This window comes from Sus scrofa, chromosome 14 (genome assembly GCF_000003025.6).
Source record: "Sus scrofa isolate TJ Tabasco breed Duroc chromosome 14, Sscrofa11.1, whole genome shotgun sequence".
Taxonomy (NCBI): Eukaryota; Metazoa; Chordata; class Mammalia; order Artiodactyla; family Suidae; genus Sus; species Sus scrofa.
Window position 1 is genome coordinate 91125406 of NC_010456.5, and position 13380 is coordinate 91138785.

General features: G+C 49.0%; 1 protein-coding gene across 15 annotated transcripts in view; it reads right to left on the reverse strand.

Annotated features, from left to right (window-relative positions):
- RASSF4 (Ras association (RalGDS/AF-6) domain family member 4) overlaps nt 1-13096 on the reverse strand; it is a 34984-nt gene extending 21888 nt beyond the window's left edge. For 9 of the 15 annotated variants that reach the window (XR_002338275.1, XM_021071875.1, XM_021071877.1 and 6 more), the window contains exons 1-3: nt 12972-13095; nt 3457-3550; nt 1184-1259 (exon numbers count right to left, since the gene is read on the reverse strand). Coding sequence is in view for 13 of the 15 variants with exons in the window: in XM_021071875.1 (XP_020927534.1) it covers nt 1184-1259; nt 3457-3518 (138 nt within the window). In the remaining 2 variants the exon portion in view is untranslated. 15 annotated transcript variants of the gene reach the window in all.

Sequence of the window (13380 nt, forward strand, 5' to 3'; positions counted from 1 at the left end):
CAAATAAAACCTGATCATGATAAGACTTCCCATTAGGCTTTTCAAATGCCTGAATGCCCCAACCAGGGTCTCCTGTGAAAGGTCTGGAAATTCTGGATGGTGGCCAGACCAAGCTTCCACTAGATCTGCCTGGTAAGCAGCTCCCCTAGCCTGTGCCCTGTTGGCCACTCCCTGAAATCCAGCCCATGGGCTGTGTCTGGCTTACAGATGTGTTTTGTTTAGCCCACATACTGTTTTGAGGTTCGGGAAATTCCAGTTATCTAGCTTCTTTTGAAAAATCAGAAAGGGTCCAGGTGTACGGAGGCCTCATTTCTGCACAGCTGCCCTGGGTTTGATTGACAGGCAGCAGCGGCCTGCAAATGGGACCTGTGCTCTCTGATGTTCTCCATGCTCCATGCCCAGCCTGCCTCTCACATTCAGACCTGCCTGGCCCTGTGAGCAGCTTCTGGGAGCTCTCCTCTACTGCAAGGCTTTTCTCTTGGCTGATGAACCCTCCTGGATTGCCCCATGAACTTGGGCTGAGTTCCTTATTTGTGCTTCTGTGGGACCAGCAGAGGAAAGACGGGGCCGTGTAGTCTCAAAGGTTTCAAATGCCATTGTCCCAGCCTTTACCCAGGTAAAGTCCCAGGTGGAAGGAGAAGGCTCACAAGGTGATTTCCATCTGCTCTGTGCTCTCACAGGGGTGCTCAGCACCCCTTGCAGGTGCCTCAAAAAAAAAATCCTAGCTACTAGTTACCTGGTCCCCAAGGCAGGGGATGGGTGAACTTACAATTCATTATCCAAATGGGGACATTGCTGAGAGGAAAGGCGGTGGTTCTAAGAATTATTCTTGAGGAGTTCCCATTGTGGGGCAGCGGAAATGAATTCAACTAGGAACCATGAGGTTACAGGTTTGATCCCTGGCATCGCTCAGTGGGTTAAGGATCCGGCGTTGCCACGAGCTGTGGTTCAGGTTGCAAACGTGGCTTGGAACTGGTGTTGCTGTAGCTGTGGTGTAGGCCAGCAGCTGTAGCTCCAATTTGACCCCTAGTCTGGGAACCTCCATAATGCCTCAGGTGCAGCTCTAAAAATAAAAAAAAAAAAAAAAAAAGAATTACCCTTGATTAACAGGCATAAACAAGGAGTATCTTCAGCAAACCAGGATAAACAGTGACCCTACAAGCTGAGGAGACATGGGCCTTACCTCTCTGTGTCTCAGCTGAAAGCTTCTGCCCTCATGGTAGCAGTTGTAGGTTTTCAGCAGGCTTAAGAGCTCCGACCTAAAAAGGTAAAGACACACATGTCCTCTTGGAATGTGGCGGGGCCTCGGAGAAGGAATTTGGCCTTGCAGGCCTCAGTTTTCTCATTTGTAAAGTGGGCATAATGTACACATCCTGCCACCCACACAGAATCAGTTGAGAGACTAGACTTTGCCATTAGACACATGCCCTTTTGTCTTCTAGGGAGTTTCTCAGGTAGGCACTCCTGGAATGCCTCGGGGTGGAACCAAGAGGGCAGTGAAAGTCATAGAGGGACCGTGTCACACCATTACACATCTAGAGTGTTCGCACATATTCACTATGACAGATATGAGTTCCTGACAATCTCCTTGTCCTTTACTTATGAGTAACCTCCTCAGAGGAAATAACTTGGGCTGGGGTAAGTGGCATTTTAATGACTCTTGCTTCCTCTCCCCCCATTGCTTCCTGGGGTGGCTGTTGTGGGAGTACCACATGATGTGCCTGCCTCTTCCCTATTCTGAATTTCTGGACGTGTAACCAAGGGATGAAGGCGACAGCCCTGGGAGTAAGATCTGGAAGTCCCTAGGGAGGGGACTCCAGAATAAGGGAAAAACCACAGCTTGTGCCTTGGCTGAGGTGGAGCAGAGAGAAGATGAGGACAGTTCCCTGCACCCAAGTTGGGCTCTGTAGGGCAGTGCCGTCCAAGAGATATGAAATGCAAGCATCACACACCATTTTAAATCTTCTAGTAGCCATATTACAAAGGAAAACAAAACAGGGGGAATTAGTGCCAATAACACATTTTATTGACCCCATATACCTAAAATCTTTTCAGGATTAGTAGATGTAAACTATTGCATATGGAGTGGATAAGCAATGCGAGCCTGCTGTATAGTGCAGGGAACTATATCCAGTCACTTGTGATGGAACATGATGGAGGATAATGTGAGATAAAGAATGTGTGTGTGTGTGTGTGTGTGTGTGTGTGTGTGTGTGTATGACTGGGTCACTTTGCTGTACAGCAGAAATTGACAGAACAATGTAAATCAACTATAATAGAGCCCCCCCAAATAAAATCTTATCATGTCAACATGTAATCTATGTAAAAATTATTAATGAGATCTTATTCGTTATTTTATTTTGTAAGAAGTGTTTGCCACCTGGAGCATCTTTCATATTCACTACAACTCTCCAGCCACAGGTCATGTGTTCATCAGCCACACAGGTTGGAGGCTTCCCTACTGGACAGAGCTGCTCTAGAAACATTTCAGGCAGCGCTTTCACCCACACTTGAGCAACCCAGGGCCTTGGTGAGAAAAACATGCTCTGGTGCTCTGGTGTGAGCCCTGTGTGATGTGGAATGATGATAACCAACAGGGGAAGCCATTTACAACTTAATGGCATTAACAATGCAAGATTCAATATTGCATGTTCACCGTGATTATAAATGTGTAAACACTGAATATAAAATTGTCAGGATGGATAATATAATCATAATATGATTAGATATATAATCATATGGTTACTATGCATTTTTAAAATGACATTTAATATTGTTACATTGTTCTTATTATCAAATTTAAATAAGAAAAACGATGGTGTGGAGAGCACTGTGTTTTCTCAAGATTTCTAGTAGGAGAACCCCAGGGGGCAGGTCCTCAGAAAAAGCTAGTCCATATCAAGAAGGCTGCTTTGTCTTCAGGATGGCAGAGAGAAGCCTCTCAAATTTAGAAAATATTTGGACTCAAGACTCAAAAAGCAATATAAGGTGAAAAAGAGACTTTCCTTTAGTTCAGAATTGAATTTGGGAAATTTTCCCAAACTTTTTTTGTTTATGATGAGACAGGGAATAAATAAAAATAAACACAATGATCATTGTCAATAAAATATACTTTTTCAATAAAAACTCAAAACCAGTTTTGAGGGTCCACTCCCCCCATCTGTTTAATGCAATAAGAGTGTTAGTATTGCTCTAGTTTTTAAATAAATTAAACGCCATCTCACAGCAGGGGATATCCCACTTTCTTGCTTTTGGGGGCCCAAGGAGGCGGGAGTCAAACCTATACCTTGATCTTTGATCTCCAAGGAGAAAGCTTTCAAAAAGAAGAGCCTCCATCACTGTCCTGGGTCAGGCACATCATCCTATCCATGAAAACTGCCCAGAATCCCTTCCCATAAAGGCTGCCCACAGCAGGGCCGTGGTCACGGAACCCCCTCTCTGCACACAATGGCTTACTTCAGAATGGACTTGCTGTCGCTGATGGGCACGTGAGAACTGGGTGGACAATCTTCCTTCATCTTCTCTTCTCGTCTGCAGACCTGGAAGTCACCTGCTGGGTTGACAAGGAAGGGCCCACAGACAGGTAAGCCTGGAGGAGGGACAGCCAGTGCAGCCCTAGAGCACTGGTACAGAGGCCAGAGGTCTCAGCCTCGCCTCCCACCTCCTCAGCCTCTCAAGTCCCTATTGCTCTATCCCCAACCTTTACCTCAATCCTCCTCTGGCCACAAGCTCAGGGTGGCTGAGATATAAGGGTCAGTCCCAGAGGACTTAATGGGATCCCACATTCACATGCGTCAGCACTGACTGCAAGGTCAGAACTGCTCTATCAACTCCCCTTGCAAAATCTCTTCATGATCCCTAGGAATTGGATCAATCTTCTGATTGTTTCAGCTTAAATGCTCTCTTTCCTTGAAGGTACACCTTGAATGATGTACTTTCTGGGTACAATCAAGGTTTCTGCCTTGATTGCTCCCCTAGACCCCCAAATCATCCCAGGCCTTTCTCCTCCACTCCTACTGAGTCCGAGGTGGCCACCCCATCACCACCTTCAGAGTGAGCATGTCTGGGCCAGCTTCCCGAGTGATGAGCTAATTGGTACCAAGTTCACTCATGCTGGAGACTGTTGAGCATATTCTATGAATTATCTTATTTATTCCTTACAGTAAGGTTAGGAGATGAGTATCATCCTATCCTTGCTTCACACTTGAGAAACAGGGGCAAAAGTATTTTGCCCAAGATTCCCAGTGAGTAAATAGCACAGTCACTGTTTGAACACAGGCATCTAGACCCTAGATTCTGCTCTCTTAACCTTTTCTCTAAACTGATCTTGGACAGTGACTTAAACCCCCGGACCCTTCATTTTCTCACCTGTATAATGGAGTCACCTCCATCTTCTAAGGTTCTTTGTGGATTCGCACATGAAACTATTTCTATCAATTCTCATTCACAACATTGATAGCTTTGTGGAGCTTCTCAGTGCTCCTGGGTTTTTTTCATGGAGGGTAAATCCCCTAGAACTTTTCTCTCCCTTAGCACCTTTAGTAAGCCTCTTACCCCTCTCTCCACACTACTCTGGCCAAGCACTCTTTCATTAAGACTCCTCTGTACCAGCAATGAACTTTCTTTGCAGAACAGATACTGACTCACAAACTCTGAAAAACTTATGGTTTCCAAAAGAGACAGTTCGGGGGGTGGGGGGACACGCTGGGGTTGTGGGATAGAAATCCTATAAAATAGGATTGTGATGATCATTGTACAACTATAGATGTAATAAACTCATTGAGTAATAAAAAAAAAATTAAAAAAAACTCCTGTGTATCAGGCACTGAGCCACAGCTTCACACACACACACACACACACACACACACACACACACACACACACAGTCTAGACTTGACCCTTACTCTTTCTCTTGCCTCCTTATCCTGAGCTGCAACTAGGAATCAGAGAGGTTAAGTTAGACGGAGAGGTGGCACAGACCAGGCACACAGCATGTCTTTCACACTATGGAGCTCACTTGGCTCTTTCACAAAACCCCAACATCTGTTCACACAAACCTGGCTCAGTCACATCTTCCTGACTTGTATCTGCCAGTGCTACTGGGGTTGGGGTGAGGGGGTGAGGTCAGCTCCTACTGGTGACAAATCGATAACCTCAGAGCAGAGCCTGTCACTGCAGAGCACCTTGGGCGCTGACTCTGACTAGCCCAGCACACTCTCTCCCTGCTGGCTTGATCCACCCACTCGACAAGATGAGCCAGCCTTTGTCTTCATCATCAGCCCTGAATGAGCATTTGATGCTGGAGGCAGTGGAAGCGTGGTTGGCGTGGAAAGGGGGAATGATTTGAGGGAGGTGGGCTTTCTGGTGACATCAGATTCATACTGTAATTTCCTCCCTTCTGCCTTGATCTGGAGGGGGGCAAACTGTGGCGTGCAGAGAGGGCAGACCCCCAAATGTGCCAGCAGCCAGCCCTACCTCCTTAAGGCACAGAGTGCTGGCACCATGGAGGTCTGGGGCTGGGACCTCCAGCTGCATTTTTTCTTGGCCTATTTCAAAATAGGGTTTCAGTTCCTCAGCACCTCGGGTCTCCTGTGGAAAAAAAGAGATCTGCCAGGCTCCCTCCCTGGGTAGTTCCTCAAATGCTTCTGTTGCAGAAGCTGGCTCTGGCCCAGGGCAAGGCTGGGTTTCTCGGTCAAGGTTGTTTCTGTGGGTCCATGACTCAAGTATGTCTTGCTTGAAGCAAGCTCATTATGGGAAGGGCTGGATTTACCCAGAAATAACAGGGGGTGGTTTTTCTCTCTTGCCTTCCTCTGTAGCCAGCTTCTCTCCCACTCCTCCCCACTTCCTGCTCTGAGCTCCATCCAGCCTTCTTGAGCTGCTCACAATTCCTCTAGTGGGGTCTATGTTTTTTCTTCCCTTTGAGCTCTTACAACCATGCCCCTCTCGGGACATAGCCCTGTCCTTGTCCTATATCCCGATGTGCCAGGGCAGCCCCCTCCTCCTGATTCTCCAAGGAGGAGAGGAGCATGGTGTGGCAGGGGTGTTGCTATGCTGCCTCACCATTTGTTTGTAGCATGGATGCCTGGCACACTGCAGGAGGTCCATAAACGGCTGTTAAGTTATTGGATGAGTACAGGAAGCCTCATGAGGTCCCCCAAAGTCAGCTTTCCCAGATTTGTGTCTATACAGCTGGGATAAATCATGTAAAAGTCTCCAGGGGCCAGGGAAGTGACTCAGCTGAGGGACACTGGCCAGTGGCATCTACAGGGAATTGGGAACACATTCCTTTTCTGGGTGGGCAGCTCTTCCAGTGTTTCATGAGAAGACAGAAATTGGGATTTTTATGGGCTATATTTCACAGTTTAAATTTGGATGACTGTGGTGGAGACAATTATTGCCCCTGGAATGACCACGTGGTAGCTCGTTCCCCAGCCCCCTGCAGTGTTGGGGCCTTGTGACCAGCTCCACAAACAGCAGTGTTGTGTGTCACTCCCAAGGCAGCGCATTTGAGCCAGTGCGTGATCCTGCAGCTAACCTGCTCTCTACTGTGGTGACCCAGAAAGCCACATGTCCCAGTTAGTACAGCTTCTTGATGGTTATCCTGAGTCCCAGAGTGCCTCTGCCCGCTATAGCCCTCTGCCAATCCACAACTGATATGGACTGGGAAAGAGAAATAAACCTCTGCTGTGTTTCAGGGATTTGTCACTACAGCATAACCTAGACTATCCTGACTAATGCAGTCAATAATTCAATTAATATGCACATCTATATATTTATATATGATATGCACACATCATATTATAAAATATATATTTATATATACATACATGTCATTGCTGATTCATAACGTAACTCAATTTACAATACTTTCATTTGCCCACAGTCTGTGAGGAATATGCCCATTTTGTTCTATTTGGCAGGGACACTTGTAAGTGGAATTCTCTATAATTGAGCAGTGATTAGTTATAACAGAAACTGCTTCTTATATTGTTTTTGGCTGGGAGCTGTTAAAGACCCATATAGCTTCAGTTGCAAGACTATTCCTCTGAGTCTTGCTTTTTTTTCATCTGTACAATGAGAATATTGATCTCCAATGGGTTAAGAAAGGTTTCAACCTTAGAACTCTTTTTTTCAAAGGACTATTTATGCAAATCAGGTTAAAGGAGGCTGCTTTAGTTGAAGGTGAGGTGGGTGGCCAGGAGGAGTCCCATTCACAGCTTTGCCTAACGCTCTGGATAATACTGTTTGCAAAGCACTATGCTGGGTGACACGGGAGATGCTCAATATACCAGCCTGCTGGAGTACTTTACCCTTGAGAGAGACTGCTCATTTGAAGGACATGACATGCTGAGTGTCTCCAGCTGGAGTTGGGTGACATCAGCTGGGGGAGGCAGTGCAGAGGAGAGAATGAGGGAGACATTGTAGGAGTGTCCCGGATTGCAGAGAAGAGAGCAAAGTGAAAGGAGAGAGAAGAAGGTGGCTCCCTAGGGCGAACAGCTTGCAATGTGGGGACGGAAAATGGGGTACACTGTCCTGGATGAGGGAAGGAGGTCACTGAGCAACAGAGGCGGGAGGCAACAAACAGGGGGCTCTTCTAATTTGCTGGGCTGGGTCTGAGCCTCCTGGGGTGAGAACCTTTGCCCCATAAAAAGCCAGTCTCTTTTCCAAGAGAACCACACAGTTCTGTGTCCTCTGATATCTATCATACATGTGGCCTGAAGCAAGTCAGGCAGTCTCTGGCTCTCACATGCCTCATCCCCCTACCCCAAGTAGGCAACACCTCCATCTCCTTGTGTTCCAGACCTCAGCTCTGGGGTCCCTCACAGAATCTCATTCCAAATGCCAACCCTACATTTGTGTCTCCTTTGTTAGACTGGAGGTTGAGGCAGTTTTCATTCATTTGGATACGCCAGTGTCTCGTCCAGATCCAAAGTGAACTGCCAGTGTACCTAAAAGGCATCCTAGAGATACTTTGCAGGAGTGATCTGAAGGAGAGAGGGAGCCACACACTCCAGGAAAAAAGCCAAGGGAGATTTTTCTCCATTTGGAGCGTGTTCTAGAAACTGCCCCTTAAACACGGACTCTCCTCATGCACTGGGCAGGCCCTTAATGAGTCTCCAATGGAGTGTTTTTCTACCTTCTGTCAAAAGCACCATCTTTTCTTTAAATAAAACCCTAGGGAGAAGCTTAATACAGAAATGGATTAAAGGGAGGCTGCTTTGGTTGAAGTGGGAGTGGGGGAGAGGATGGGCTGGCCTGCCACCCAGGCGCCGTCTACAAACACACAGTGACAGATGCAGCTGGGCAGGCCAAGCCCTGTGGCTCTGTGGAGTCCAGCCTTCTTTGTCCGGGTCTGCTCCCCTCCCCCAGGCCCTGGGGCACACAGCTCGGGCCTCCACACTTACTTCCCTGGCTGGAGGAGGCTCTGTCCCCAACCAAAGGACTGGGGCTGCAGCCAGGGCTCCTTGTTCCCCAGAGGAGCGGCCCCAGGGCAGCAAGCCAGCCATGGTTACCTGCCCCAGTGATCAGGCAGTGAATTGTTTTCACTTTTCACTTCAGCAGCTGTGCTGCCAGCAGTGAGGAGGGTTCTGATAAGGACAGTTGGTCCTGATGCCTGCCCTTGCCATTGTCCCTGGCCTTTGATTTGGGACAAAGAACAATGAAGCCTTTATAACTGCCAGGCTTGGCCCATCTTTCCAGTGGAGCTGGTTATCACAGGAGAAACAGCTCTGTGGATCTTCAGGCTGTTACTATAGCCTAATTCCTACCGGCTAAGAGCAAAAACAGAAAAAGGGGGCCAATGAAGTGATGTTTTCATCAAGCTAAATCATCTGCATTTGAAAGCCTTTTTTTTTGATGATGTGTTGCTTACTTTTGAGCCCTGCAATGCCCTCTCTTTCATAAAATAATGGCAACAGCAAATGGTATGGTCGCTGTTCTCCCTTGGCAAGTTGTAAACTGTATCAATGTCTCAATTAAAATGTTCCCAGGATGATGAAATCTGAGTGCGTGGTAGCCTCTGTTTTAATACCTTAGAAAATTATGACTCTGATATTCTTATTTGGGTATGATTAAAGTCCAATATGTAAAGAAAGTGACACAGGGAGCCAAAGAAAGGACAGGGCGCGTGAGGCACAGCTGGGGGCCTCTCAGCTCAGGCTGCTCTGACTAGGAGGTACTTGAGAGGGCAGGTGTTGGCCACACTGCCATGCATTCCTGGGAAGCCAGAGTTCCCTGCATTGCTGCCCCTGGCTACAACTTTCAAATGCCAGCCAGGCCCAGCAGGAAGTTGGCGCTGAAAACAATGAACCTTTGAACAAGCCCTCCCTAGCACCTGTTAGCTGGCAAATGGCAGGAGCCCAGCCAGGGAAGAAGCTGTAGAGCCTTCTAGTATCAGCTGCTTCTGAGAGAGGGTCTGGTTGGACACAGGCCACCCCTCAGCATCACATTTCTGCCGAGAAAGCCAGCTGCTGGGATGTGGGTGGCGGGTGGTGACCCAGCAACCACAATGCCCACCCTCCTCCACAAAGCTGTCCTTGCCTGTCCTCCCTCCTCCACCATTGCTACTCTGGCTTGGCCACACCCTCCACACCCCAGCCCGAGTGGCCAGGAAGCCCGGGGAGTCGTTGTACACAGCCTAGTTGGAGGTAATGGTGGCCCAGGGAGAGCAGGAGAAGCTGCTGTAGAGCCACTAGGCACCTCCATTCGCTGCCTCCCCCGGTCCACCCTCTGACCGCAGCTGACCTTTAATATATCTTCCCCACCCCTTGAGGTCCTGGGCTTCCATCAACGTCTGCCTGAGCCCATTCCAGCACCCAGGCCTCCCTAACACCATCGCCCTTCCTCTGAAGAGCCTGGCCCTCTGCACAAGGCAGGCTGGCCCTCCTCATGAGCTTTCTGAGAGCCCCCAGCTAGACCCAGTGCGGTGCTCAGACCCCTGCAGCCAGATCTCTGGTTTATGCCCTTGCTTTCAAGGCCTGGCAACCTGGGGCAAGAAAGCCTTTTCAATCCACCCGTTCCCCTTGCGTGTGAGAGTGCACACATACACACACACACACACACACACACACACACACACACACACACTCCGTGGCCCCATGGGAGTCTCCCTCCCGACTGGGCTCGCATGTTGCCTATGGAAGAGGGGATCTAGGGAAACAGGAATCCTCTCAGCCATACTGAGTACCTGAGCCAAACAGGAACTCAGAGTGACCACTGGCCCATATCCACTGGCCCATATTCTGACCGCCAGGGGCTGGAGGGGAAGGCCCTCCGAGTGCTAGGTGCTGGCTGCTGCAGGCTGCACTGGTGCTCTCTAAGGCTGCCCCTCCCCCTCTCCCACTTCTCCCTATCTCCCAGCAAGTGCTACACACTGCATCAGACCTGTGTGCCCATGAAGCTGCTGGAGGTAGTTCCTGGGAGACACAGTTCACTCTCAATATTCTGGGTCACAGAGCCCTTTGGAGTCTCTTGCAAGCTTAACATATACAGCCCCCGAAAAGTGCCCAGTGTGGGTGAGTGTGCACATGTGCACACACTGAATTTGCATACCATTGTAGGGGGATCAGGAAGCCCCAGCTCCTGTGCCCCTGGATCCCCAGGTCCCAGGTTAAGAACTGCTGAAATGTGTCACAGCAAGAGAGATGAGGCAAAGGGCATCCTAGACAGAAGTCTGGATGTGAACTTTTCTGGGGTATCAACTTTGCATGTGATGCCAGCATGTTGTGCCATTTCTCGGGCCTCGGTTTACCCAGGATTGTACTGGCAGCCAGTTTAGAGTTTCTTCAGGTCTCGTCAAGCTCTGCAGCTATGGGGCTGTATGACAGCCTCATTATGCTCCCCCCTCAAGTTCAGGCAAGGCAAGGAGAAGGCGTTTCAAATCTCTCTCAGCAATGCATCTGGGACAGGAGGTCAGACACTCAGAAAAGGAGACTGAGCAAACTGCAAGTTCCCCTTTAACGAGAGTGAAAAATGTGCAGAAGCTTTGGGAAGTGCAGCCACTTCCCATTTGAATTTAATTTACTTTAAAACAACTCGACAACATTTTCTTCAGTGGATTCTGTGATAGGATAACCACTGGGCTTTGTAAGAATCTGAGTTTAAAACTCTGCTCTGGAATTCTTTAGCTATGTGACTTTAGGCAAGTCCCTTTCCTCTATGAAACTCAGGTTCCTCATGATTTGAATCATTGCTGTAAAGGTGAATGAGGAAACAGGTAAGATGGGACTCACATGGGATTCACCCACAGTAAACGGAAGTTCCCAATAGTTGTCATGGTGGGAGTCAGGAGCTCCAGAGAGACTGCGAGGCTCTGGAGATGACAATGTAGGAATCAGAGAGGATGATGGTTCTTGGCAAGAGAATGCGTGAGCCAGGGCATCTGGCTGAATTCATTCTCAAAACCAGGGTGCTTTCTGGTAGACCCTATAGTCAGAGTCTCCTCTTTGAGCCTTTGCATTTACAGGATCTGAATTATAGCACATGCTGGAGTTCTGTTCATGTTCTATTGTTATAGGTCATTGTCTAGTTGACCCTGACCCAGGGGGACCCAGGACCTTCACTCTGTTGTCAACCTCCAGACCACTCACTAGAGTCTCACATGGCTCCACATCCCAACTTTCACACCAACACTTTAATCCGTGGCCTCAATCTCACTTTTCCTGTAAAGTCTTGAACCACCGGCACCACACACAGAGAGGATAATGACAAAAACTAATGAAAATGTTCTGACACTTGAAATACACTCACTACAACTTCCAGCCAGCATTTTTTTTTTTTTGACCTAAGTTTAAGACATTCTTCTTCTCTTCTCTCCCTTCCCCTTCTCTCCTTCCCTTTTTCTCCTCTCCTTTTCCAAGCCTTCCTTCTTCCCTCCTTCACCCTAACAATGCCCACCAAATGGCAGTGGCTAAGGAATTACTCTGGGGAGCAGGAGGCAGGCAGGTCAGCAATTTAGTAGTTGTCTTTATTGTATACTCATGGCGTCTGGAAACAAATCTCGATCTTGCCATGAGCAGTTCAACTACAGACACTGACAATGAGGGCCTTTCTGCAAGTGCAAGTACATGGATTTGGAGTCCAATCTGCTTGGGCTCAAATTCCAGAATCCCTTATTTATTGTGATCATATTTAATTCCTCTGTGAAGTGGGACTACTAAAGCTCTCTAGATAGTGTTTTAAGGAAACCCTGGCTCTGTCCTGGCATTGATCCTCAAGTGAGAGAAGGCCCTCCCTCCCCCAGGGTTGTGCCGGATTAATAAAAACAGAAGCATTTCTTCTGAGTGGGAAGTCAGGACTGAGAGTCAGGAGCACAGGGGTGAGCAGGGTGGCTGGCAGGGTGAGCTCTGAAGTCAGTGGGTAAAATGAATGAGACCTGGCACAACAAGCCCTGGGTTACAAGGCTGACTCATCTGGGTAAAAGTGGACAATTCCGTAACATTTTAAGCCTCAGGTTTTCTCATCTGAAAATAGGGATAATCAAGGCTATGAGAAGTAGGTGTGATATTGTGCTAAAGCTCTTAGCACAGGTCTGGGAACAAATCAAATGTTCTATAAATAGCGACACTGAAGCCTTCTTTCTGCTATTATCTGGGTGTTCATGGTCTTCCATCCATGAAATCTGAGTTGTGCCAGAGACGCTGAGTCTTTCCCCCTAATTCTCAGATCAACGCTTCTAGGATACTGGCTAAGATGAGAGGCAAGGTGAGCAAAGATGTAGACTGCGCAGGATTTAGCTCCTAACGTGCCCTCTCCTTGGAGGAGGTGCATGGCACAGTGCCCACTCTCAGCATTGGGCCCGTGGCCCGGAATGCTCCAGGCTGGCAGAAGGAGGGGATTTTGCACGCGGCAGGCAAGGCGCACAAGTGCCCAGACTTAAGAGCTCCTGGCTGGGGAAAGTCCTGGGCTCAGGCGGTGGGGGGAAGTTGGTGCTCTGTGGACGCCCCGAACTCTCTTGCCCATGCATCACTCACCGTCCACTCATTGCGCTGTCCAGAAGCCGCTGCCAGTGCCTCGCCTCGCAGTCACCCGAGGTGCCTCCGCAGCGCCTACTGCCCTGTTCTCTCCAGCTTGGGGAGTCGGGCCCGCCCCTCCCCGCCCCTCGCCAGCGCCGGCCAATAGAGCTGCCCTATTGTTTCCTTTCCGTCCCGCCCCTCCCCGGCTCTTCCCGCCCCGCTCCGCCTCTCTCCCAGCGCAGGCCAATTGCGTAAAGTCTCCTTGTCCAGCCCGCCCAGCTCAGGGTACACAGAGGAGGGCGGGCTCCGGGCGGTGCCTCAGGAGCCGGGCAGAAGGTTTGGGGCGTGTAGGCTTTCCAGGGTGTCCCCTCGGGCGTACACTCCGGGAATTCCCGGAGACCCACTGAGGAAGCAGCTCGGATCGGTC